This window comes from Piliocolobus tephrosceles, chromosome 2 (genome assembly GCF_002776525.5).
Source record: "Piliocolobus tephrosceles isolate RC106 chromosome 2, ASM277652v3, whole genome shotgun sequence".
Lineage (NCBI taxonomy): Eukaryota > Metazoa > Chordata > Mammalia > Primates > Cercopithecidae > Piliocolobus > Piliocolobus tephrosceles.
In genome coordinates, this window is record NC_045435.1 from 171616778 (window position 1) to 171642943 (window position 26166).

Here is a 26166-nt window from a genome sequence, read left to right on the forward strand (position 1 = left end):
GACTGAAAGCCAGGGGATTTCCCTGCTAGTTCTTCTATCCTCTGGGGTTCAAACTAGTCTTTTGTCAAATGCCTACAAGATTAAATCCATGAATTCTTTCATTCAACAAATGTCTTTTTTGCCAAGCACGTTCAAGGCGTTGCTCTTTCCTGCTAAACTATTCTAGAATTTCCACTATTTTTTTTTAGCAACTCTTCAGAGTGTTTAGACCCGAGTTGCACCCCATTTCAGTTTTTGCAACCCCATCCTCCAGAAGCTCAGGGGCTACTGAAGAGACATGAATAACGCTCCTGAAAGTAAGTACAAAATGTTACAAGATAGATGATGAATTGTCAGAATGTACTCAAAAGTCAAAACATCTCGCCTGGCCCGAAGCAGTAAATGGCAGGACCCAGCGGTCCCCGCACCCACCAGCCACTGAGCGTAGAGCGGTGGCGAGCTCTGGGCGGCAGAGTACGGGGCGCTGAGACCGAAAGCACTGCAGTGCGTGAGCGCGGGCCAGATGGCCTTGACCGCTTTCCGGGAGCCCGCCACGCCCAGCGGCGGCCCCTTTAAGCAGCTTAGCCGCGGGCGGGGCCGGCTGGCGTTCACGTGACTCGGCGTCTCCGGCTCGCTCACGGAAGTGGTCCTACCTTCGCGTTCGGCGCGGGGTCTCCGGGCGCCCTGCGGGGCGAGCAGGCTGGGCCATCCAGCAGCCGGAGGTCGGGATGGTGCAGCTGTACAACCTGCACCCGTTCGGGTCACAGCAGGTGGTGCCCTGCAAGCTGGAGCCGGAGCGGTTCTGCGGCGGGGGGCGTGACGCGCTTTTCGTGGCTGCGGGCTGCAAGGTGGAGGCTTTCGCGGTGGCGGGCCAGGAGCTGTGCCAGCCGCGGTGCGCCTTCTCCACGCTGGGCCGGGTGCTGCGCCTGGCCTACAGCGAGGCGGGTGAGTAATCCGGAGAGCCAGGGGCCGCCTGGGGCCCGGCTTGGGGCCTCCTAGCTAGCGGACCGAGCGTCAGTGCTGCAGCTCTAGCTGGGGATGGGACTTCTTGCTTTTCGGAACTTGCCGGATCGTCTCCCTGGGTCTGGCATCTGATTGCTTGAAGTCGCATTGAGCTATGCGGTTGTCGCGGCAAGCATAGGTATGAGCTTGCTTCTGTCGGGGCGGAGACGCTGATATCTCCTCTTCGTTTTGGGTCTCCGCAGAAAGGCCTCTGGCTGGATTCCACTCATCTCGGATACTTCAGCAAACAACAACAAAAGACTCTTTAGTGCAAAGATTTCAAAGACTTACCAAAAAAAAAAGTAGGAGTAAGGAGACTGGTACTGTATCCTGAACCTCCAAGTACTCCCAGCTTTAACAGTTATTCCAACTCACGGCCAGTCCTTTCACATCTGTACCTCCATCCACTTCCGGTCGGTTTTTGAAAGCTCACATTTTGTGTTGATTTTTAAATGTCTGTAAGAAGAACTCAAGTCTTAGATTGCGCCCCTTATCTTCTCTTAAACAGTTGTGGCCGGGCCAGTGGCTCACGCCTGTAATCCCAGCACTTTGGGAGGCGGAGGCGGGCGGATCACGAGGTCAGGAGTTCGGCCAGCCTGGCCAATTTAGTGAAACCCCGTCTTTACTGAAAATACAAAAATTAGCCGGGCGTGGTGGCGGGAGCCTGTAGTCTCAGCTACTGGGGAGGCTGAGGCAGGAGAGTCGCTAGAACCTGGGAGGCGGAGGTTGCAGTGAGCGGAGATTGCGCCATTAGACTCCAGTGTAGGCGACAGAGCGAGACTCCCTCTCAAACAAAAACAAAACAGTTGTAAGAGCAGCCATTACTCTTTCCCACCAGAAATGTGAAGCAATGCCAAGGAAATACTGTGTGGGTGAATCCTATTTTAGAAAAATCCAACATTTAAAACTAGATCCCTTTTAAGTCACAGAAGAATTTACCATAGAATTCCTTTAATATACTTACCTTCGATTCATACTTGACAAGATGGGTGTAAAGTTCGATATTTACGGTGCAAAAGCTGGTGGCTGTGGTATTAATGAAGCGGAGAGCTTGAACCTGGAAGATTGGAGATGTCTCTAATCCCTACCCTGCAGCTGGTTCTGTGTGAGTTTATAGAAACCGTGGGGTCTGAATTTATGTTAAAAAAAAAAAAAAAGTTGAATTAATAGATTAGTGATATCCAGACACTGGGATTTTGTGTTAGTGATATCCAGACGCTGGGATTTTGTGGCTCAATTAAAAACTGTGAGGTTACCATACATAGTATCTGACTGCTTATTTTGTCAAGACATATACAGGCATACCTTATTTTTTTGCATTTCACTTTGTTTACTTTGCAGATACTGAGTTTTTTTTTTTTTTTGGTCGTTGTTTGTTTGTTTTTTGTTTTTTTACCAATTGAAAGTTTGTGGCAACCCTGTGTGGAGCAAATCTGCCAGTTCCATTTTTCACACTGCATGTGCTCACTACAAGTCTCTGAGTCACATTTTGGTAATTCTTGGCAATATTTCAAACTTTATCATTATTATTATATCTGTTATGGTGATCAGCGATCTTTGATGTTACTATTGTAATAGTTTTGGGGTGCCATGAACTGTGCCCATATGAGATGGTGAACTTAATTGACATGTGTTGTGTGTGTTCTGATTACTGCTCTGATAGTCTCTGCCTCCTCAGGCTGCCCTATTCCCTGAACAACAATATTGAAATCAGGCCAATTAATAACCCTACAATGTCTTCTAAGTGTTCAAGTGACACTTGGATGTCTCTCACTTTAAATTAAAAGCTAGAATGATTAAGCTTAGTGAGGAAGGTAGGCATGTCAGAAGCTGAGATAGGCTGCACGGTAGGCCTCTTGCACCAAACACTTAGCCAAGTTGTGACTGCAAAGCAAAAGTTCTTGAAATTAAATGTGTTACTCCAGTGAACACAAATGATTAGAAAGCCTTATTGCTGTTGGGAAAAAAACTTTGAGTGCTCTAGATAGAAGACCAAGCCAGCCAAAATACTCCCTTAAGCCCAGGCTTAATACAGAGCAAGGCCCTCTGTTCAATTCTGTGAAGGCTGAGAGAGGTGAGAAGCTGCAGAAGAAAAGTTTAAAGCTAGCAGAGTTCAGCTCATGAGGTTTAAGGGAAGAAGCTGTCTCCATAATATAAAGTGCAAGGTGAAGCAGCAAGTGATGATGTAGAATCTGCAGCAAGTTATCCAGAAGTCTAGAAGATCCAGCTAAGATGATTTTATGGAGGCAGCTGTTCTAAACAACAGATTTTCAATGTAGACAAAACAGTCTTACATTGGAAGAATATGGCATCTAGGAGTTTCTTGGCTAGAGAGGAGAAGATAATGCCTGGCTTCAAAGAACAGGCTGACTCTTGTTAGGGGGTGATGCAGCTGGTGACTAAGTTGAGGCCAGTGCTCATTTACCATTCTGAAAATCATAGAGCCCTTTTAAAAATTATGCTAAATCTACTCTGCCTGTGCTTTAGAAATGAAACAAGCCTGGGTGACAGCACAGCTGTTACAGCATTGTTTAAGCCCACTGTTTTGCTCTGCTCAGAAAACAGTATTCTTTTCAAAAGATTACTCCACATTGACAATGCACCTAGTCCTTCAAGACCTCTGATGGAGATGTAGAAGGAGATTGATGTTGTTTTCATGCCTGCTGCTAATACAGCATCCATTCTCCAGCCCATGGATCAAGTAGTAATTTTGACTTTCAAGTCTCATTAAAGAAATACATTTGGTAAGGCTATAACTGCCAGAGACAGTGATTCTTCTGATGGATCTGGGCAAAATAAATTGAAAACCGTCTGGAAAGAATTCACCCATTCTAGATGTTATTAAAAACATTCAGGGTTCATGGAAGGAGGTCAGATACCAACATTAACAAGAGTTTGGAAGTAGTCGATTCCAACCCTCATGGATGATTTTGAAAGGCTCAAGACTTAGGTGGATGAAATAACAGTAGATGTAGTGGAAATAGCAAGAAAGCTAGTATTAGAAGTGGAGCCTGAAGATGTGATGGAATTCCTGCAATCTTATGATTAAACTTGAATGGATGAGGAGTTGCTTCTAATGGATAAACAAAGAAAGTGGTTTCTTGAGATGGACTCTGTTTCTATTGATGATGCTGTGAACGTTGTTGAAATGACAGCAAAGGATTTAGAGTATTCCGTAAACTTAGTTGATAAAGTAGTGACAAGATTTGAAAAGACTGACTCCAATTTTGAAGTTCTACTGTGGGTAAAAATGCTGTCAAATAGCATTGCATGCTACAGAGAAACCTTTTGTGAAAGGAAGAGTCATTTGATGGAGCAAACTTAATTGTTGTTTTTTTATTTTATTTTATTATTATTTTTTTGAGACAGAGCTTCACTCTTGTTGCCCAGGCTGGAGTGCAATGGTGTGATCTCAGCTCACCACAACCTCTACCTCCCAGGTTCAGGCAATTCCCAGCCTCAGCCCTCCGAGTAGCTGGGATTACAGGAATGCACCACCATGCCTGGCGAATTTTATATTTTTAGTAGAGATGGGGTTTCTCCACGGTTGGTCAGGCTGGTCTTGAACTCCCGACCTCAGGTGATCCACCCACCTTGGCCTCCCAAAGTGCTGGGATTACAGGTGTGAGCCACTGTGCGCAGCCCCTTGTTCTCTTATTTTAAGGATTTGCCACAGCCACCCCAGCCTCTGGTGACCACCGCCCTGATCAGTCAGCAGCCATCAGCATCGGGGCAAGACCGTTCACCAGCAAAAAGATTATGTCTCATTAAAGGCTTGGATGATCGTTAGCATTTTTTACTAATAAAGTATTTTTAGTTACGGTACCTACATTGCTTTGTTTTTTGTTGCAATTTCATACCTAATAGACTATAATCTAGTATAAACATAACTTTTTTTATGTACTGGGAGGCCAAAAAATTTATGTGACTCTTTTTATTGTGTTATTTGCTTTATTGCAGTGGTCTGGAAGCAGTCCTCCAATATCTCTGGGATATGCCTGTGTTTTTTTTTAAAAAAATGAAAAGCCTTACTATTTATTGTCATTATTTATAAAAGAAAAAACACTTAGCGTCAAACATTGGATATCTGTAGCTTTGTGAGCAACTTACTCTGCTGTCATTGGTTTTTTTGTTTTTGTTTTTACCTAATGATAACATCAACAGGCCTGCGCTGGGCCACGGACCTGTTTGAAAACCTCTCATTAACTCTTTAAGTTCCCTTTTAGCAGGAATACTCCAATTTTGGTATTTTTTATAAAATCTGTCTTTAATGGTCAGACCTGTTACAATATTGGTAGTTTTCTCTACACCACCCCTTTTAAGGCATAACAGTTCTCACTTTCAAGAATTCTATTGAGTAACAAACTCACCACTTTCAACTTTTGTGTGTGTGTGTGTGTGTGTGTGTGTGTGTGTGAGAGAGAGAGAGAGAAGCATACACATAAACAGATAGTATGTTTACATGATTTACTTCATTCTTCCACGTGGATGTTTATTTTAGAATTTGGAGTGGCAGGTATTATGTAAACTTCTAGCTTTCTTGCCTGTCGGATCCTTGGATGGCCACTACCTATGCATACCAATCACTTGGGGAGTTTTTAAAAATCCCCATACCCGGACCACACCCTTAGAGATAACAGTAGTAGTTTCCCTGGAGTGAGCCCAGCACTGGGGTAAGTCAGATACTTAATCAGGATTGAGAACCACTGACCTAGAGCAGTACTGACTGCAGGAGGCCGTGAGTGGCATTGTCACCTCATTAATGAGGCCTTGAAGAATAAAGATGTTTTTATAATCCAGTTGACTGCCTTAAAGCAAGTTCAAGAGTCATGTGGGATGGAATTAGCATCAGGGGTCATGTGGCTCAAGGATAAGTTTCAGTCCACAGCTTGAACTTCAACCCCCTGGGTACAGCTCCTATTAATCTACCCGTAAAGGAACATAAATAGGGCTGACTCTGGCTATGATGGTATCCAGATAACTTGTTTTCCACTTCACAGCGTTTTCCTTTTGGCCCCTTCCTTCCATTCACAATAACTGGGACATGAGGTTTTCTGCTCAATGCCCAGTGTCGTCCTCTGTAGCAAGTCTCCTCATCAAAAATGGAAAGAATCTTACATCAGTCATCTATATTTACTAAAAATGCTTTTCAGGTCTCTCTCTACTCAAGCAGAAAACATTTTCACGTTAAAAAAAATCTCAAATTAGCTGAAAGTTGTTTTTAAAATAAAATTTGGGGGTATTAGGGATAAAGTAGGTAGAAATTTTGAAGGACAGGGGCCCCTGACATCATCATCAGTGACGGAAAATAAATTTGGGCTCTGTGTGTGGTACAGTTTGGCCGTGTCTCCACCTAGAATCTCATCTTGAATTGTAATCCCCATAACCCCCACGTGTCAAGGGCGGGACCAGGTGGAGGTAATTGGATCATGGGGGCAGTTTCCCCCATGCTGTTCTCATGACAGTGCGTGAGTTCTCATGAGATCTGATGGTTCTTAAGTGTCTGGCATTTCCCCTACTCACACTTATTTTCTGTCCTGCCGTCCTGTGAAGAGGTGCCTTCCACCATGATAATAAGTTTCCTGAGGTCCCCCCAGCCATGCGAAACTGTGAGTCAATTAAACCTTTTTTCTTTATTACCCAGTCTCAGGTATTTGCTTGTAGCAATAGTGTAAAAATAGACTAATACAGTGTGTAAAGCAAAGAAGAGGGGAGACCTGAGAACTCCCCTCTCCTGAAAAAAGACCTGGTAGCCAGGGTCAAGTGCTGTGTGGGGATCTTTGGTGGTAGACACTTGTTTATGGGGTGTCTAGGGGTGGTGGGGCATGGAGGACACAGACCACAAGGTTGTCATTGCCTGGCCATTAGCACAAGTGTACTAAACCAGCCCCAGCCCATCTACCCCTCCCACAAGCCCTACTTTCTCTCAGTTTTCCTGAAGTCTTAAAACAGATTTAGATGCCTTATAAATTATTTCTGCCTTGTGATACAATTTTGTCATAGGAGTACAACCTTTAATCTGGTGTTACTGTTAGCCATGTTTGTGATCTTGCTACATAAAAGGGAAAGCTTATTTTTAAAAATCGGTAACTCTAAGCTCAAGAGTAAAAATGAGAATGATTTTTGAATGTACTTAATAAAGACAGAAGCTGAGCCTGGGCTACATAGTGAAACCCTGTTTCTACATATGTGTGTGTATTTGTGTGTGTATATATATACACACACACGCATATATGTATATATGCATTATATATATATGTGTGTGTACATGTCATTTAAACACATGTATGTGTACACACACACACACACACACACAAATTAGCCAAGTGTGGTGGCTCACACCTGTAGTTTCAGCTACTTGGGAGGCTGAGGTGGAAGGATCACTTGAGTTCTGGAGATGGAGGTTGCCAAGACAACCTCCAGTGAACCAAGACAACTTGGGCAACAGAGCAAGACACTTAAATTTAAAAAAGGTAAAATGAGGCACCATACACATAATGCTTAAAAAAAATTAGTTCCCTTCTCTTGTAAAGGGTTATAGCCTCCACAGACTCCTGTAGACTTGTATTTCCCTTCTATCAGTTGGGGAAACAGCATTGTTGGGCAAAGAACATAAACTTTTGAGCTAACCAGATCTAGGTTTGAGTCCTAGTTTCCTAATTTGTTCGTTATGTTGCCTTGGGCAAGTTACTTTGCTTGTCTGTGCTTCAGATTCCTGATGTATAAAATGAGGAGGGAGATTTATATCTTGAAGGGCTGTTGTGAGAATTAATTGAAGGAACTCTAAAGCTCTGATCATAAGGATTGTCAGGTAGGCACATTTAGCAAGTGCTGGATCATCATTTAAAGACCAGATCATTAATCTGAAAACACACAACACAACATGGACACTATCTACAATTTACAGACTATAAACATTAGTTAATATATGAATTTTATAGAAGAAATGGGCATGTATTTATAGGTATATGAATAAAAAGGTTATATTGTAATATTCTTAGTTTTAAAATTTATTTACTAACTTGAATATGATACCAAAAGTATAGGCAACAGAAGAAAAATAGGTAAACTGGACTTTATCAAAATTAATGACTGTTGTATATCAAAAAACTTATCAACAGATTGAAAAGACAACATGGAATGGGAGAAAATATTTCCAAATCATATATCTCTTAAGGGATTACTATCTAGAATATATATAATAAAGAACTCTTACACTCAACAACAGCCAAAAAAAAACTTGATTAAAAAATGGGCTAAGGACTTGAGTAGACATTTCTCCAAAGAAGAAAATACATAAACAGCAAAAAACATGGAAAGATGCTCAACATCCAAACCACGGTGAGATAGCACCTCACACCATTAGGATGCCTGTTATTTTTTAAAAAACAAAAACATAAATTAGCATGTGTTGGGGAGAATGTGGAGAAATTGGAACCCCTATACATTGCTGGTAGGAATGTAAAATAACACAGCCTATGTGGAAAACAGTATGGCAGTTTCTCAAAACATTAAACATAGAATTACCATATGATCCAGCAATTCCACTTCTGGGTATATACCCAAAAGAATTGAAAGCAGGGACTTGAATGAATATATGCATACCAGTGTTTGTAGCAAAATTATTCACAAGAGCCAAAAGGTGGAAACAGTCCAAGGATCCATTGACAGGCAAATGAGTAAATAAAATATATTGCATGAACATACAATAGAGTATTATTTGGCCTTAAAAGCAGTGAAATTCTGATGCACGCCACAACCTGGATAAATCTTGGAGAAGTTATGCTAAGTGATACAAGCCCGATACAAAAGGAAAAATACTATATGGTTCAACTTACATGAGGTACCTAGAGTAGTCAAATTCATAGAGATAGTATAATGGTGGTCTCGCCCTGGGGGGAGAGAGAGGAATAGGGAATTATTGTTTAACCGGTGCAGAGTTTTTTAGTAGATGAAAAAGTTATAGAGATGGATGGTAGTGATGGTCGCACAGCAATGAGAAGATACTAGTGCCACTGATCTGTAGACTTAAAAATGGTGAAAATGTACATTTTATGTTGTGTGTATTGTACTACAATAAAAAAAAAAAAAGGTTAATTTATTTACTGGAGGAATTTTAGGAAGATGGAGGCCTCAACTTCATTCCAACTCTGTCCAAACTGCTTCCCTGGAAAAGTGAACAAACTTAGGGCAGCTACAGGATCCCTTTAGGCATTCTACGATCTCCAGAGAAAGAACAGGTTCAAACTGCATCTCTATGGCATAAAAAGAAGCATCATCAGGAGAAAGCTTGCTACCTCTAGAAGGCAGGATCATTTTGGAGGAGGGAGCCTGGTCAGCCCAGTGAACGTCTGCAGAAAGGGGCAGCACTTGCTTGCTTGCCTCATAAGTACATGGGAAGTCAATGTAATGGCAGCATTTCAATTTCGATTCATTGGAAACGGGCCAATTTGGTTGATAATGTTAATTATGTAGAGTCTACATTTAGAAGAAGTGAAATATGACTTATCCCCTTCTTTACCCACAAAATTCTAAAGATTAAAAATGTGTATTTTCTGAACCTCCACTAAAACAGAAGAAAATATAGGAGCATATTTATGTAATTTGGAGGACATGGATGGGAACTCAGAAGGCAAGGAGGAAAAGATACATATAGTACTAAATTAAAAGGGTATGGTAAAAGATGCCATCAGCAAAGTCAAAATCAGACAATAGACTATCTAAAACCGTTTACTATTTATAGACAACAAAAGGTTTATATCCCTTTTAGGTAGAGAGCTACAGTGTCATTATAAGAAAAACAAATGAACAACTTAATACAAATTGGACATTATGCAGAAGAGAAACTATACATGGCTGATAAACACAGGAAAAGATGGCCAGCTTTATAAAAAGGTCTAGGAAATGTAAGTTATAATAGCCATGAGAGTCCATGTTTCTCCCATTGTGTAGAGTCAGTGCTAGTGAGGATGTGGGGAAACAGGTTAGTTTAAGCAGTGCTGCTGGCGACATGAATTTCTATTATCTAATTGATAGTAATCGGGCAATATTGAAATTTAAAATGCTTATGTCCTTTGGCCCAACATATCTCACTTTTGGGAATCTGTACCATTACAATAAATCCCCCAGGAAATATATAGATATAAGCCTATGTATTACTATGAAGCATAATGGCAAAAAAACCCCACAAAAACCTGGTAATACATTTGAATGCTTATCAGTAAGGGAATTATTGAATAAATTATGCATATATATATATGGGATGTTGAACATATTGAAAAGGATGTTAGATATCCATGTGTCAGCCTGGAGGGAGAGATTTATTAATAATTTTTAGAAGTTGCAGATTGTTAAATATATTTAATGTGATTACATTTTTGTTGTTGTTTTTAAAAACGACAAAATACCGCTCTGTGAACTCTGTTTATATGAGAGAAGGGTGTTGAAAGGCACATACCAGGCTGTGTGTTAACACTGGGTCCCCAAGGGAGAGATCATTATGCTTTTCATTTTGCATTTCTTTACCACTTTAACATTTTGACTTCCCACAACCAATATATGTTTATAAGTTAAAACTTATGCGATCAACAATTTAGAGAAAATTAACTTGGATTTGTATTTTCTTTGCTATTTCCAGCTTTATCATGTTTCTCAGACTTGTGACTTGTGGGAAGGAGAGGGTTTGAAGTGGAAGTTCTGCTAATCTGAGAATTCCTTAATGTATACTTAATTTTGGTGTCACATGTCACACTAGTAGTGAATTCTGTGTAAGTAGAGCTTTGTTGGAACTGCAGATTTAGAGCTACAGTAAACACTTAATTTTACATTTTATTCCTTATATTAACTTTCTGTATGTTACGTGGACTATTAATAGGTTGTCTTAAGACACTAAAATGGGGAGAGATTGCATTTCAGAACCTCAAAGCCTAATGGCGGTTAAAAATACACCTAAGATTTTGTTACTTAGGGTTTTATTCTACTCAGTCTTTAATTCAACCGTTGGTGTTAGAATTCATTAATAGTACTCATGTCAGCAAGGGAAGTGGTTGTATTTCTAATTACAAATTCTCAGTATAATCTTCATTCCTTCTCAGGAGATTATTTGGTAGCAATTGAAGAGAAAAACAAAGCTACATTTCTACGTGCTTATGTGAACTGGAGAAGTAAAAGGACTGAAAACTCTCGTGTGTGTATCCGAATGATTGGGCATAATGTGGAGGGAGCCTTCAGCAAAGCCTTCAGAGACCAGATGTACATTATTGAAATGCCGCTTTCGGAGGTCCCCTTGTGCATTTCCTGCTGTCCTGTGAAAGGAGACCTTCTCGTTGGCTGCACAAATAAGTTAGTCTTATTTAGTTTGAAGTACCAGATCATTAATGAGGAATTCTCACTATTGGACTTTGAACGTTCTTTAATTATACACATAGATAATATCACTCCTGTTGAGATTTCTTTTTGTGTTGGATATGTTGCTGTCATGTCAGACTTAGAAGTCTTGATCCTAAAACTGGAGCCAGGCCCTAAAAATGGAGAGAGAGTTCACCACAATCCACATAAGACCAACAATCGAATGAGATGGACGGAAGAAGGTAAATAATAAATCTGACTTGCTTTCTTGTTTTAGGAATATAGAAAACCTTCACCTTTGGCAGTCTGAAGGTCCGTGGTATATATGGTGCCCGGCCATGTTATTTATAGATTTAGTCATTCCTATTTCATGGGATTTGAGTTTATGATCTGGCTGTTCATATCTTATTCTGTAGCACTTGAATATATTTATCAGTAGAAGTAAAGGAATGACCACTGCTAGATGAGGGGCTTCTAGTCCTAGTCCTCATAGTTACTAGTTGAATGACACTGGGTTGATAATACCATCTCTGAATTTCAATATCCTCATTTGTGAAATGGGGATAATAATACCTACCCTGTTGTACTTTATCAGTTGTTGTGGAGATTAAATGAGCAAACGCTAAGTCTTCTCACAACTATAGTGCCTTGTAAATGTGTGCATATTATAAATAAAATTACTGTGTGTCTATTTAATTGGTGAGAGGATGTTGTAAAATGTAATTTTCATTCAAGCAGGACTGTTACATTTTATTTTTTTAAGGCATCAGTAATGAAATTTCACAGCTTGAGTCAGATGATTTTGTTATCTGCCAGAAGCCCCTGGAACTTCTTGGTGAAAAAAGTGAACAGTCTGGACTATCTGTTACACTGGAGTCTACGGGATTAGCTGATGAAAAAAGAAAATATTCCCATTTTCAGCACCTGCTCTATAGGTATTATAGTGCTTTTTATTTACAGCATTTAATGTATATATGCCTGCTTAAAGTACATGGAAGTTATATTTTTCCCTTTCTCTGTCTTTTTAAACCCATAGACGTTTTGCTCCTGATATTTCGTCCTATGTATTGTCTGATGACATCAAGCTACATTCCCTCCAGCTGCTGCCCGTTTACCAGACTGGTAAGCGTGATAGTGCAGGAGTGTGACAGTGCAGCAAGGTGAAAATGCTCTGTCTGGGCTGGAAGTGGAGACCCATGTGGGTAATAGGTTTGGTGGTTTGGTTCTTCCACTGGAGTCTCCTTGTGGCCCTTTAACAAGTTTTTTTTTTGAGACGGAGTCTCGCTCTGTTGCCAGTCTGGAGTGCAGTGGCGCGATCTCGGCTCACTGCAACCTTTGCTTCCTGGATTCAAGTGATTCTCCTGCCTCAGCCTCCCGAGTAGCTGGGGCTACAGGCGTGTGTCACCACGCCCGGCTAAGTTTTTTTGTATTTTTAGTAGAGATGGGATTTCACTGTGTTAGCTAGGATGGTCTCAATCTCCTGATCTTGTGATCTGCCCACCTCAGCCTCCCGAGTTCAGGTTCGTAAAAATGTATTATGTAATAAAAAAGATAGAAAGAAAGGTATATACAAGGATAACAATAAAAGAGTGGTCTGCACCAGTAAAGTGGTATCATGAATGCTAAAATCCCAAGAGTTGAAGCTTGGAAAAATGGCGAGGATGACAATAGATTTTTTTTTTTTTTTTTTTTTTTGAGACGGAGTCTCACTCTGTTGCTAGTCTGGAGTACAGTGGTGCAATCTCGGCTCACTGCAACCTCTTCTTCCTGGGTTCAAGTGATTCTCCTGCCTCAGCCTCCCGAGTAGCTGGGACTATGGGCGCCTGCCACCACACCTGGCTGAATTTTTTTGTATTTTTAGCAGAGACGGGGTTTCACTATGTTGGGCAGGATAGTCTTGACCTCCTGACCTTATGATCTGCGCGTCTTGGCCTCCCAAAGTGCTAGGATTACAGGCGTGAGCCACGGCGCCCAACCTTTATTTTATTATTATTATTTTTTATTTACTTATTTTTTTTTTGAGACAGAGTTTTGCTCTTGTTGCCCAGGCTGGAGTGCAATGGTATGATCTTGGCTCACTGCAACCTCCGCCTCCTGGGTTCAAGCGATTCTCCTGCCTCAGCCTCCCGAGTAGCTGGGATTACAGGCATGCCCAGCTAATTTTGTATTTTTAGTAGGGATGGGGTTTCTCCATGTTGGTCAGGCTGGTCTTGAACTCCCGACCTCAGGTGATCTGCCTGCCTCAGCCTCCCAAAGTGCTGGGATTACAGGTGTGAGTCACCGCGACTGGCCCAAAATTCTTAGCAAATACCTTTGGGTGCTAGAAAGGGAAGTCATACCTGCTAGTTCGAGAAGCCATGGAGAAGGCGTGACAGATTGAACTCATTTCCCTTTTTGAAATGGCCTCTAGACCCAAAAAGGAAATTGGAGACCTGTTAGAGCCGAGGTATGTCTGGGTTCTAGCTAGGTATTTGGCAAAGCTTATGATTGGCTTGTGAACTAGGTGTAAAAATGTGGACTGAATGGAAAATAATTTAGAGCAGTTTTCAACCCTGCCACACAATGGACTTACCTGAATGCTTTTTAAGATATTGATGCTCAGGCTCTACATGCAGCATATCAGTTACAGGGCCTGGACATGAGTATTTTTTAAAAGCCCCCCAAGAGTCTAATGGGCACCATGATTGAGAATCACTAATAGGCCCTGCACTCAGTTCTGGTCTGATTAACATCTTTAGATGTTATCCAGAGAAAGATACAAATATTATTCCGATTAAATGTCTTTCTAGCTTTCATTTGTTTTTTCTTTCTTTTAGTAAATGTTTATTGAGTACCTACTACGTTGAGCGTTGTGCTGAATACTAGGGAGCTAATAGTGAGTGAAGTGCTTGCTCTTATGGAGCCAGTTGTCTAATGGGGGAAGGGAGACAGTTGAATAAAGGCAGATTCACAGTTGCACCCTGAAATGAGTGATCTGTGGTAAACCTCCCTTTGGGAGCCTATAACAAAAGACCCTGACCTCAAGATGAGGTCTTCCTCAAGAAGAGGAAGAAGGCTTCCTGAGAAAGAGGATCTGAAGGGCGAATTGGACGCACTTGGGAATAGGGTTGGGTTGGTGCAGGGGAGGGGAAGAGAGCCTTCCAGGCAGAAGCAGCAACAAAGGCTTTGTGGCAGAGGGAGGATCACATTTGAGAAACTGAGAGAAGCAAAACTAAGGGGGCAGCAGTGAGACAGGGCTGGAGACCAGACAAGGCCAGTAGCCATATTAGAGGGCCAGCTAAAGATCCAGTGAGCTTCCCATAGTAGTTGGAATAAACACTCCAAATGCACTCCATGGCCTACATAACCTTAACTCTGAGCCCATCTTGTCCTACTCTACCCTGCTTACTATTCTTCATCCATAGTGGCCTTTCTCTCTTCTTTAGAGAGCCACATGCACTCTTATCTAGGACCTATTATTTGCTCTTCTTGTGCTTACAGTGTACTCCCCTCAGACCTTGTGTGACTGGTGCATTTAAATCATTCAATTTGCAGCTGAAGTGTTACCTCATTACAGAGGACTTCTGTGACCTCTCAATTTAAAATATCCCTTCTCCACTCACACTGGGGTTTACTTGTTTACTCTCCATCCCAATCCCCATCACTAAAATGAAGGCTCTGTGAAAGCAGTTACATTGTCTTGTACACTGTTGTATCCCTAGAATCTGGAACAGCAGCACTTAGTAAGTACCTGATGAACACTGACTGAATAGACGAATGGATGGGTGATATGTATTTGAGCTGGGCCCTAATGGATGAGTAGAATTTTTAGAAGATAGAGATTTTGGTAAGATACTACATAATGGGAACCAACATTTTAGGAGGTGTAAAATTATATGTATTCAGAGATTTGTGAGCAGTTCTCTTTGGCCAGAGCACAGATGTGTGAAAAAAAAGAATAGGGAGAAAAAAACTGGACAGTTGGCTTTCTGCCAAATATGGAGAGTACAGAATTGGACTTCTGCTATTAATTGGTGTCCTTGAAGGGTGTTAGTCAGGGTACTTGTTAAACAACTTTGGTTATGAAACATTACAGCCACATGTAGATAGAAAATAGTGCAGTGAACCTCCATGTACCCATCAAACAGCTTCAACAGTGTTGCTCCATGCTACATTATTTTGATGCACATCACAGAGTTCATACTATTTCATTCATAAATATTTCAACATATGTCTCTAAAAGAATTCTTTTACTTAAACTCAAAATACTATTTCACATTATAAAAAAATTGTTGCCGGGCGCGGTGGTTCATGCCTGTAATCCCAGCACTTTGGGAGGCTGAGGTGGGTGGATCACAAGGTCAGGAGTTCGAGACCAGCCTGGCCAATATGGTGAAACCATGTCTCTACTGAAAAAAAAAAAAAAAAAAAAATATATATATATATATATATATGTATATATATACACACACACATACATACACACACAAAAATTAGCCGGGCATGGTGGCGGGCACCTGTAGTCCCAGCTACTTGGGAGGCAGGAGAATCACTTGAACCCTGGAGGCGGAGGTTGCAGTGAGTCGAGATCACGCCACTGCACTCCAGTCTGGGTGACAGAGGGAGACTCTGTCTCAAAAAAAAAATTTTTTTTGTTGATACCAACAGATACCCAATAAGTGGTCACATTTCTCAGATTGACTAAAAATCTTCTACAATTCATTTGTTTGAATCCTATTCCAAATAAAGTTCATACATTGCAATTGATTGCTATGTCCTTTAAGGCTCTTTTAATATCTAAGCTTTCCCTCCTCTCTTTTCTTTGCATCTTATTTAACAAGAAATTAGACTCTTTACTATAAAATTTCCCACAATCTGAATTTTGCTAATTGAATCCTTACAGTGTCATTTAACATGTTTCTCTGTCCACTGTATTTCCATGTGAGTTGGTAGATGGAAATGTATGCTGTTTAGTATGGTAGCCATTGGTCACATGCTGCTATTAAGCACTTGAAATATGACTAGTCTGAATTGAGATATGGCATAAGTAAAAAATACACACTAGATTTTGAAGACTTAGTACAAAAATGTATATAATATCTCATTAATTTTTTTGTTTATTGCTTCTTGAAATGGTAATATTTTTGATATGTTGGGTTAATACAATATTATTAAAATTTTAGCTGTTTCTTTTTACTTTTTAAAATGCTATTACTAGAAATCTTTAAATTACAAATGTGGCTCACATATTTCTATCAACATTGCTGTTCTATCCTCAGGCTTGCTCAGTTTATTTATTATTCTTGCTATTATTTTGAAACGCAAGTAGTGTTGAGCTCTGCCAGTGGACTCTTTTTGTGATGTTAACAGCCATTGATGATCATTACTTAGATCTGTTAATTTAGTAGGGGTTGTACAATGTTGATATTCTAATTATATTACTCCTTTTTTATTTCTTGTCAGCATTCTTCTATAAAGAGCAACTTCCCCTTTGCAACTCTTTGGTTACCCGCTGATATAGTTTGCATAGCAAAGTCAGTATATGATTATTTCCTCCTTTACTGGTTTCATGGTGTTTTATTTTTTTCATTTTTGCATGCAGGTTCTCTTACTTCTGATGGAAAAAATTTGTCTCAGGAAAAAGAGTTGCTGAGTCTCTTTTGCTTTTTCTCCTTACCTCATGTGGGCTATCTCTACATGGTTGTGAAATCTGTTGAATTGATGTCAGTCTACCAGTATCCTGAGAAGTCTCAGCAGGCAGTACTCACGCCACAATTTTTGCACGTCATTACAAGGTACTGTTACAGAGTCACTTGCTGGCCTGTGAGCCACTTATTTGTAAATTTTTGAGGTACTGCCTAAGTCTGTAAGAATTTTGTGAACTAGCATAGAGTACTCTATATGCATGAGTTACATGTCATTGCAAGTCCGTCTTTTGATGACCCATACCTGCCTTTTGAATGTCAAAGATTTAGACCCTGGTTTTGTCTTTGTTTTGTTTCCTTAGACTGAATGGGGATCCCTGTAAAGAAGTATAAGGTTCTTCATAAAGGAAGACTTTCATAGGGAATTTTAATGAAAAGTCAATGCAGCCAGTCAGAGTGTCTCTTTATGTTTCTTTTTAGATTTCCAATTTTTTTTTCCTGACTGCTACCATATTTTTCTAGTATAAATTGAGTTATTTCATAATAGTTTAGAACTGTGAAGGGGCCAGAGAGATGATCTTATTCTCTCCCTGATTGGCACAGATAGGGAAGTAGTTATAGAGAGGTTAGAATTGGTCGAAGTGCTATTTGGTGGCAGATGTATTGAGTTGCCTTCCCCTGTTATGCTGGCATGTAAACTGGGTTCACAAGCAGTAACTTGATTTCGTTTCCTTTTAATCTCAGCAGCATATGATGGTTTTGGTTCTATTTCCTGTTTTTTGAGCTTAGATTATGTTCAGGGCACTTCGTTGTGTCCTCTGACCAAGCAACTGTGAATAAGATACACCAACCACTTTCTAAAACAACAATAGAAGAGAAGGGTAGAGAGACATACAAGAGTCATAGACACTGGGAGATTTGTGGAAAATGTCTTAAGACCTCATGAAAGTGCCATTGACATTGAGAGGAGGGAAATTACTTCTGGCTAAGTTGTATGGGGAAGTTGTAGATAGCTGATTGTGTTTGAAGTGAAGCATGAAAGCTAGCTAGAATTTTGGTGGATGAAGATGGAAAGAGATGTGCATTACAGATTGAAGAAAGACTATAAACAAAAACTGTATCAAGTTTTTAGGAACATCCAAAAGTTAATTGCACAGGACAGAGATCCCCCCCACCACTGAGTGGTAGTATCAGAATCTCTAGCAGGTGCTGGAGATTCCAGACTGCATAGAACCAATCTGGAGATTCTGATATCCACTGTTAGTGGTTGTACTCCCTTCTCCACCTGATTTCTGACTTAAGGAGAAATGCTGCCCTTGGTGGTGTGTTTCTTAAGTGAACAATGTGGAGGTAGCTAGTCTTCCCAATGTCCAAAGTGTTGGGTAGTGATGTTCTTTAAATATGAAGAAGCTGAAAAGTAGACAGGTGGTGAAAACAGTGCTTGAGAGAGAGCTCAACGATTTGACAATTAAACTAAGGACTTTTTAAAGTTTTAACCAGAGAAAGTAATATGATCAGAACATTGCTTTAGGAAAATTAATGGTGGCTGTGGTGGAAGATGGATTGAACATAGATAAATAAGCTATTGGAATAGTTCAGGCAAAGATATTAAGGGGTGGTATTCAGGCAGGGTAGTGGTAATGAAAGGAGAACGGAGGATGGATGGGAGAGGCTTCAGTGGGAAAGTTAAAAAACTTGTTTGATGGGATAATGGGGATGTAGGAGGCATGAAAAATCCCACCATGGTTTTGCCTGCTTTTATGAAACAATGGAGGCTGGTGAAATGTGGGGCAAAAGAGATGTTTGGTTTAGACATTTGAGTTTGAGATGCTTATAGATTATCGAGAGAATGCTAAGTAGGCTTTTGGGCACATAGAACTGTAGATTAGGGTAAAGAGGAAAGCTTAGAAGTTTTATTACCACCAACAAAACAGTTGATTGTTAAAGTAGTGAGTGTGTATATAGATAGTGAAAAGTTATTAAAGAATTACAAAAAACTAGCCGGGCGAGGTGGCAGGCGCCTGTAGTCCCAGCTACGCGGGAGGCTGAGGCAGGAGAATGGCGTGAACCCGGGAGGCGGAGCTTGCAGTGAGCTGAGATCCGGCCACAGCACTCCAGCCTGGGTGACAGAGCGAGACTCCGTCTCAAAAAAAAAAAAAAAAAAAAGAATTAAACTCTAGTGAAGGTCTTGCTCAGTAAGCAAGAGGAGAAAGATGAAAATTTTTAAGGATGCAGAAGAATCTAGGAAACTATACCATCTCAGAAACAATGGAAAAAGAAAGGGAAGAGGAAGGAATAAAAATACTGATTTCTGTCCCATCATATAGATGTAAAAGACTATCCATCTTTTTCCCCTCTGATTGCATATACTTGAAGTACACTGAGAATTTAGTGAGTGGACCCACTAAATCTGTTGCCCCGTCTGTCTTGTTTATAGGTTATATACAAGTTTGGAGTGTAGAGTCCTGAAAGCATTATATTATGAGTTTGAATGGACTTGTAATTCATGCATTTTGACTGCCTCCAGATAGGAAATTTTTGAGCTTATTATCAGCACTAAAGGAGACTGACATCATTAACTTGACTGTGAAACCATTAGACATTAGAAGAGCAGTTGTTTTATGTACATTCAGGTTCTTTTTTTTTTCCCAAGCCAAACTGTATCCAGCTTTATTAAAGATACTTTCCATAAACAATCATGGTATTTCAGGCAGGACATGGGCAGACAATCGTTAACAGTATGCAACAACTTTCAAAGCCCTTCTTCAATGGACTGCCAAAAATCAGAAAGCCACTATAAAACCCAATGAAGTCTTCATCTGACGCTCTGAACAGGGAAAGTATAGAGTGAGGGTTGACATTTCACATTTAGCATGTTGTTTAACAACTTTTCACAAACCGACCCTGACTTTCAGGAAGTGAAATGAAAATGGCAGAATTTATCTGAAGATCCACAATCTAGAAATGGAACCACTGCTGTTTTGACAGGTGCCATCTCAGTGGCATCACTGGAAAGTCCAGATTGCCAGACACACTGGTAACCAATGACTAGGGGTCAGTTCTCAACAGATGTCTGGGCTTAAGGGAGTTAAGTCTATGCTGAAAGATGGAAAGGGAGAAGAGGACATAAAAACAAATCTGTTTTTCCATATCGCAAGGCTTTTGTGCCAAGATGGCCATGTGTGTCAGAGTCAGGGGATCCTTCCTCCTGGGAACAGAGAGGAAGTCTGTCAAAACTAGAAGGGAAAGGTGTTTTCCCCAGATCAATCCAGCTTTGGAGACATTCTATTAGTGACATATGCCCCTTCCCCACAAAACAACAATGAAGTGTTCTGTGTGCTGACAGCATAGTTTTTTTTTTTTTTTAAAGTAAAACAAAGTTCTGCGTTTTTATAAAACTTGATAAAAAATAGTATTTCAAACTGTACAGTCACCAGAAGTACACAGTTATCAAAAATGCACACACTTCAAATGGCATCTCCAGAACCTTCAGCTTTCTGTGCCTGGTCTGTTTTGGCATCTCCGTTTTCTGCAGGGTTAGTCCCCTCCTTGCCAGCATCAGCTTTTCCCTTTTTCCCTTTGGGTACCTTCTCTCCCCTCTTTTCAGGGGCCTTTTTAGGCTTGGGCTCTGGCTTTGGAGGAGCAGGTTTAGCAGACAACCTCGTGGATCTTCTCTGTGGTTCGTCCTTCACCTTGGCTTTATCTCCTTTAGCATCCCCTTCAGCTTTTCTCTTGGGCATGGTGGCGACGGCAGCGGGACGTAGGTGCTGGACGCGGGATGCAGCGCGCGCAGACTTTGGTCGGTCCGGGGGTGGTTCTTGCCTCTTCTTCACACTGCTCTACATTCAGATTCTTTTTTTTTTTTTTTTTTTTTTTTTGAGACGGAGTCTCGCTCTGTCGCCCAGGCTGGAGTGCAGTGGCCCGGATCTCAGCTCACTGCAACCTCCGCCTCCCAGGTTTACGCCATTCTCCTGCCTCAGCCTCCCGAGTAGCTGGGACTACAGGCGCCCGCCACCTTGCCCGGCTAGTTTTTTGTATTTTTTAGTAGAGACGGGGTTTCACCGGGTTAGCCAGGATGGTCTCGATCTCCTGACCTCGTGATCCACCCGTCTCGGCCTCCCAAAGTGCTGGGATTACAGGCTTGAGCCACCGCACCCGGCCCATTCAGATTCTTAATAAATATCTCCACTCCTGTTTTTCAAATCAAATCGGAGTTTCGCTTTTGTTGCCCAGGCTGGAGTGCAATGGTGCGGTCTGGGCTCACTGCAACCTCTGCCTCCCGGGTTTAAGCGATTCTCCTGCCTCAGCCTCCCAAGTCGCTGTGATTATAGGCACCTGCCACCATGCCTGACTAATTTTTTTGTATTTTTAGTAGAGATGGGGTTTCACCATGTTGGCCAAGCTGGTCTCCAACTCCTGACCTCAGATGATCCACCCGCCACGGCCTCCCAGAGTGCTGGGATTACAGATGTGAGCTACTGCGCCTGGCCCATCTTTTTTATTTTGCCCAATAGATAAATGTTTCAAAATCTCTTGTCCCATAAGGTGGTCTTGAAAAGTTTCTTGTAGATTGGTATATGCCTAAAGAAAGCAATAGAGATTTTTTAAGAAGCAAAGAACAAAATAAAATCATGTAAAATGCCAACTTTATAGAAATATGTAAGTAAGAAAGCCCCCTATGAAATCCTGTTCTCCCAGAGTTAAGCATATCAAGACTTCTTTTTTTTTTTTTTTGAGATGGAGTCCTGCTCTGTCGCCCAGGCTGGAGTGCAGTGGTATGATCTCGGCTCACTGCAACCTCCATCTCCCTGGTTCAAGCAATTCCCCTACCTCAGCCTCCTGAGTAACTGGGATTACAGGCGCCTGCCACCACGCCCAGCTAATTTTTTTGTATTTTTAGTAGAGGCAGGGTTTCAGCATGTTGGCCAGACTGGTCTCAAACTCCTGACCTCAGGCAATTCACCTACCTCAGCCTCCCAAAGTGCTGGGATTACAGGCGTGAGCCACCGTACCTGGCCATGTGGTTTTTTTTTTTTTTTTTTTTTTTTTTTGTATTTTTAGTAGAGACAGGGTTTCACCGTGTTAGCCAGGGTGGTCTCGATCTCCTGACCTCGTGATCCGCCCGCCTCGGACTGCCAAAGTGCTGGGATTACAGGGTTGAGCCACCATGCCCAGCCGAAACCCTGCCTTTTTATCTCTAGAATCTAAAGGTCATTTGTTTTTGTGGTCATAGCTATTCTCAACTGTCCTTCTGGTCCCACTGCAGGTGCTTTTTTGCTTCCCTCTCTCTCAGTTTACTTCCCAAGGTTGCTAACTGTACTCCAGATTTGTAAATGGTGGTGCTGCTGTCCTAGTTATTGTCAGGACTCCAGAGGTCATTTCCTAGAACTTTGCAGAGATAGAGATGGCAGTGGGCTGAGGCTGAAGTGGAAGCACCAGATGGAGAGAGGCCTGACTACCTCTTAAATTGTGCTCAGTCTCCTAACTAAAAACATCAGAATGCCTTTTTGAGGAAATTTTTTAAAATATTACTGTTAGGTTTGCTTTAGTCCTTTTTTTTTATTATTTTAAAGAGTTTATTTTTGCTTCTCCCACTTTATAGTTTTTTTGTAAAAAGGGAGGGAGAAGGAAGGAATAAAAATATTAATTTCTGTCCCATCCCATAATGGCACAGAAATATACATCATTGTGTAGCAATTTCTAAGTTAATTAACTGTTTTTAATGTCAATATTCGAGGGTTGACCTAGATGACAACCAGGCACTTAATGTAGAGTCCCTAGGTCCTTTTTGTATGCAGAAGCAGCGTGGAGTTGTGGAAAGAGGTAGAGGAGTGTGAGGGGTCAGGAGACCTGGGATCTAATTGACTGTACTCTCCAGAGAGGCAGTGGACCAGTCATGAAGCTTTTATGCCCCAATCTTTAAAACAAGCTGCTGGACTAGGTAATTCTGAAGATGCCTTTAGATGGTCTCTCATTTTCAATTTGACCATTGGATTTGAGTTTGCATAGTCTATGTTGTCCAGCATAATCCAGGATGGATTTCGTCATGAGGTGGGTGAGGAAGAACAACAGTTAAGAAATGGGTTTTAATCTTGGTTTTGATAGACACCCTTCTGTACCTTGGGCAGATACTGGGGGCATCATTTGTCTGTAAAATGAAGATATTGACACAGTTCCATGGTTCCTAACTAGGGATGCACATCAGAGTCACATATGGAGTTTTGTAGAAATACACACGTCTAGATTCAGCCCCTAGAGATTGCGATTCACTGTGGGTGTTATGGGGACCAGTTGTATATTTTTAAAAACCACAGGGATTCTGAGGCATTCCTCTTACTGAGAAGCAGTTTAACTTGGCAATATTTGACAGATACTTGACTGCCACCCCTGCCATTGGCCTGTTTGCCTGTGAAACCCTCCCTGGTGCGGGTGTGTTGATTCTTGGCCTCACTTTGCTCAGCAGCCTGGTTCTTCCTCCTCAGTAACAACCTGCAGTGTTTCACTGTACGGTGCAGTGCGGCGGCAGCTCGTGAGGAGGACCCGTACATGGACACCACCCTGAAGGTAAGAACTGGCTTATGAAGACAATGAAAACTTACAATCACAAAGGAGCATATGAATACTCGTAGATTTGCTCTCAGACCTGAGCTAGGCAAGAACGAAAGAACTTAAAGTTGTCTAATGTATTGAATTAGAACTTTTGGATATAAAATAGTAAGAATTTTGTGATTCATGGCTTAGTTGACAGTTTTTAAGATTGCTTTGCAAACATTTCACTCTGAATTGATTTAGTGCATAGTTTTTAAAGTTTGGTAAAGAATATAAAAAGTGTGAACTGACAGCATTTCACAACTATAGTATACTACAATTTTATTTTTTATTTTTTTAATTTTAACTTTTAATTTTTTCGAAGCAAGGTCTTGCTCTGTCACCCAGGCTGGAGGGCAGTGGCACAATCATAGCTCACTGCAGCCTCGAACTCTTTGACTCAAGTGATCCTGCCACCCCAGCCCCTCAGGTAGCCGGGACTACAGGTGTGCACCACCATGCCCTGCTCATTTCTTTTGTATTATTATTATTATTATTATTATTATTATTATTATTATTATTATTATCATCATCATCATCATTATTATTATTATTGCAGAGATGAAGAGATGGGGTTTTGCCATGTCGCCCAGGCTAGTCTTGAACTTCTGGGCCCAAGTGATGTGCCTGCCTCAGCCTCCCAAAATGGTGGGATCACAGGCATAAGCCACCATGCCTGGAGCAATTGTATTTTATTGAATGGAAATATAGGTGGCAGTTTTATAGAGCTGTTAACAAAACAGTCCAGAAATCAATATACGTAAGAGCACAAAATTGAATACAATGCATTAAAATGATTTGTTTATACTATTATCAGCTATGCCTGTAATTCTGTATTTTATAAGCCTTTGATAACCTTCTATACTTAATCTAAGAGTTAATGGATATGGTAGATCAATAATCTCATTTTTGGTGAGAAGTAAAGTGCTTGGTCTCTAAAAAAATCCTCTTGACCACAAAATAAATGTAGGCATTATTATGTTGAGATTCTGTGTTTTCTGACTTTGAATTTTTGTTCTCAGAAATAATGCTGATCATGTACATTATATTCACCTATGTTATTTTACTTCTGAAGTATAAGCTATTTGAATTGGCTGTTTGTTAGGAATATATATGCTGCAAGAAGCTCCCAAATCGTGATGCTCTGCATTTCAAAAATTGGTTTATATCTGTCTGGAAACTGGAATACCTTTTTCCAGAAAAATAAGCCTTCAATAATGATGGTTATCTTAACAAGCCAGCCCCGACACAGTGCCTAATGTGTCTGAGATACTCTTTCACAGTCACTGTTGCCCAAATCGTGTCATATGATAGGGGTTTATGGAAGGCATGGTCTCTGAGTTCCTAGTGACCCTTTTTAATGGCCTGCCTGTGGTTTTCTGTTGCTGACCAGGCTTACTGCCTGCTCTCAGCCTCTTGGGAAACCAGAACCACAGATTTCCTGTGCCTTTGTTTGTATAAGATACACACACGGCCTTTTTGAGAGATTATTTTAAAATCAGGATAATTTCCTTTGTAAAAATAGAAAAGTAACATTAAAAAAATAAAACTTCCATTCTTTGTCCTCTTCTTTTCCCTCCTTGCCTTTTCAAACCTCAGAAAGACATAGGCTTATATATGGGTGATGGTGTGATTCAAAGTACCTTATAGATTGAAGTAGGATCAATGTACATTTGGGAAAAAAATAATTCCATGTATTTTCAGAGTCTTATAAAAGCAGAGCGAAGGAACAAGGAAGAGACAAAGGGGAGGGATAAGGAGAGGTGGGCATCTGGTGGGGGTATGCTGCCCTTGAGGCCAGTGGAGGTAGGAGGGAGAAGGGATGATCACACCTCATGGTTCCTCCTTTCCTGCAACTCCACCAGTTCTGAAGCCCTAGGTGCTAGTTAAACAAGCACACGTTCAGCCCACCTGCCGACTCAGGCTTTGGAGCTGTGACGTCTGGAAAAAGTTTCACAACCTCAGAGTCTGGTTGAAAGTGCATGTGGTCTGTCTCCTTTTCCTCTGAGATTCTGGCTGCTCAGCACTAGCCAAGCCACCTGAACTATTTTTACATGGAGGTAACAGTGAAGATGACCTCAGAATCAAAACAGCATGCATGGACAAGAAGGCAGGGTCCTGGCAGCATGCCAGAATAGAGCTCTTCCATTAGTTTTCGTATTCATTCTACTTGAATTAATGGTCCTTTACAAGAGCAAAAGGCTGGCTTCTCTAGTTTATCTGACATGTTCCAGCCTCTCAGCCATTCCATGCACTCACTGTTCTTACCTAACAGACTAACAGTCAGGGGCCATCGGAACTTACAAGCATTTCTTTCACACACACATCCACAAAGAAACCATTTTGTGTACTCTACATGCAGTAGAATGTCCTTTCATAGTGTCTGGTTTTGCCTAAAAAACCCATTTCGGCATACCCCTAACCATCCTGCTAGTAGTAGGGGTTTCCCTGGGTGGCAGGGTACCAGCTTCCTCTCTTAGAGGTATCTGTGGGGCACACACACAAGTTCCTGCAGCTGTGGGACCCTCTTTCCACATTTATTCAGTCAATGAATAACTGAGTTTGTTGACTGAGTAGCTCTATAGAATGCGCTGTTGGTTACATAGGTTTAGATAACCTCCTCTGT

The 26166-nt window shown here is 41.2% G+C and overlaps 1 protein-coding gene and 1 pseudogene across 6 annotated transcripts in view; one reads left to right on the forward strand and one right to left on the reverse strand.

Moving 5' to 3' along the window:
• The first annotated feature begins 570 nt into the window (after positions 1-570).
• The window catches only part of HPS3 (HPS3 biogenesis of lysosomal organelles complex 2 subunit 1), a 45638-nt gene continuing 20042 nt past the window's right edge, over positions 571-26166 (forward strand). For 3 of the 6 annotated variants that reach the window (XR_002732264.1, XR_002732266.1, XR_002732265.1), the window contains exons 1-6: positions 589-924; positions 11076-11570; positions 12092-12263; positions 12365-12450; positions 16910-17102; positions 23435-23516. Coding sequence is in view for 3 of the 6 variants with exons in the window: in XM_023215401.2 (XP_023071169.1) it covers positions 708-924; positions 11076-11570; positions 12092-12263; positions 12365-12450; positions 16910-17102; positions 23435-23516 (1245 nt within the window). In the remaining 3 variants the exon portion in view is untranslated. Of the gene's footprint in view, positions 925-1184; positions 1395-10623; positions 10749-11075; positions 11571-12091; positions 12264-12364; positions 12451-16909; positions 17103-23434; positions 23517-26166 lie in introns of those variants that run through there. The other 3 variants (XM_023215402.2, XM_023215401.2, XM_023215403.2) reach the window with 3 other exon arrangements.
• LOC111544733 lies at positions 20113-20773 on the reverse strand (annotated as a pseudogene).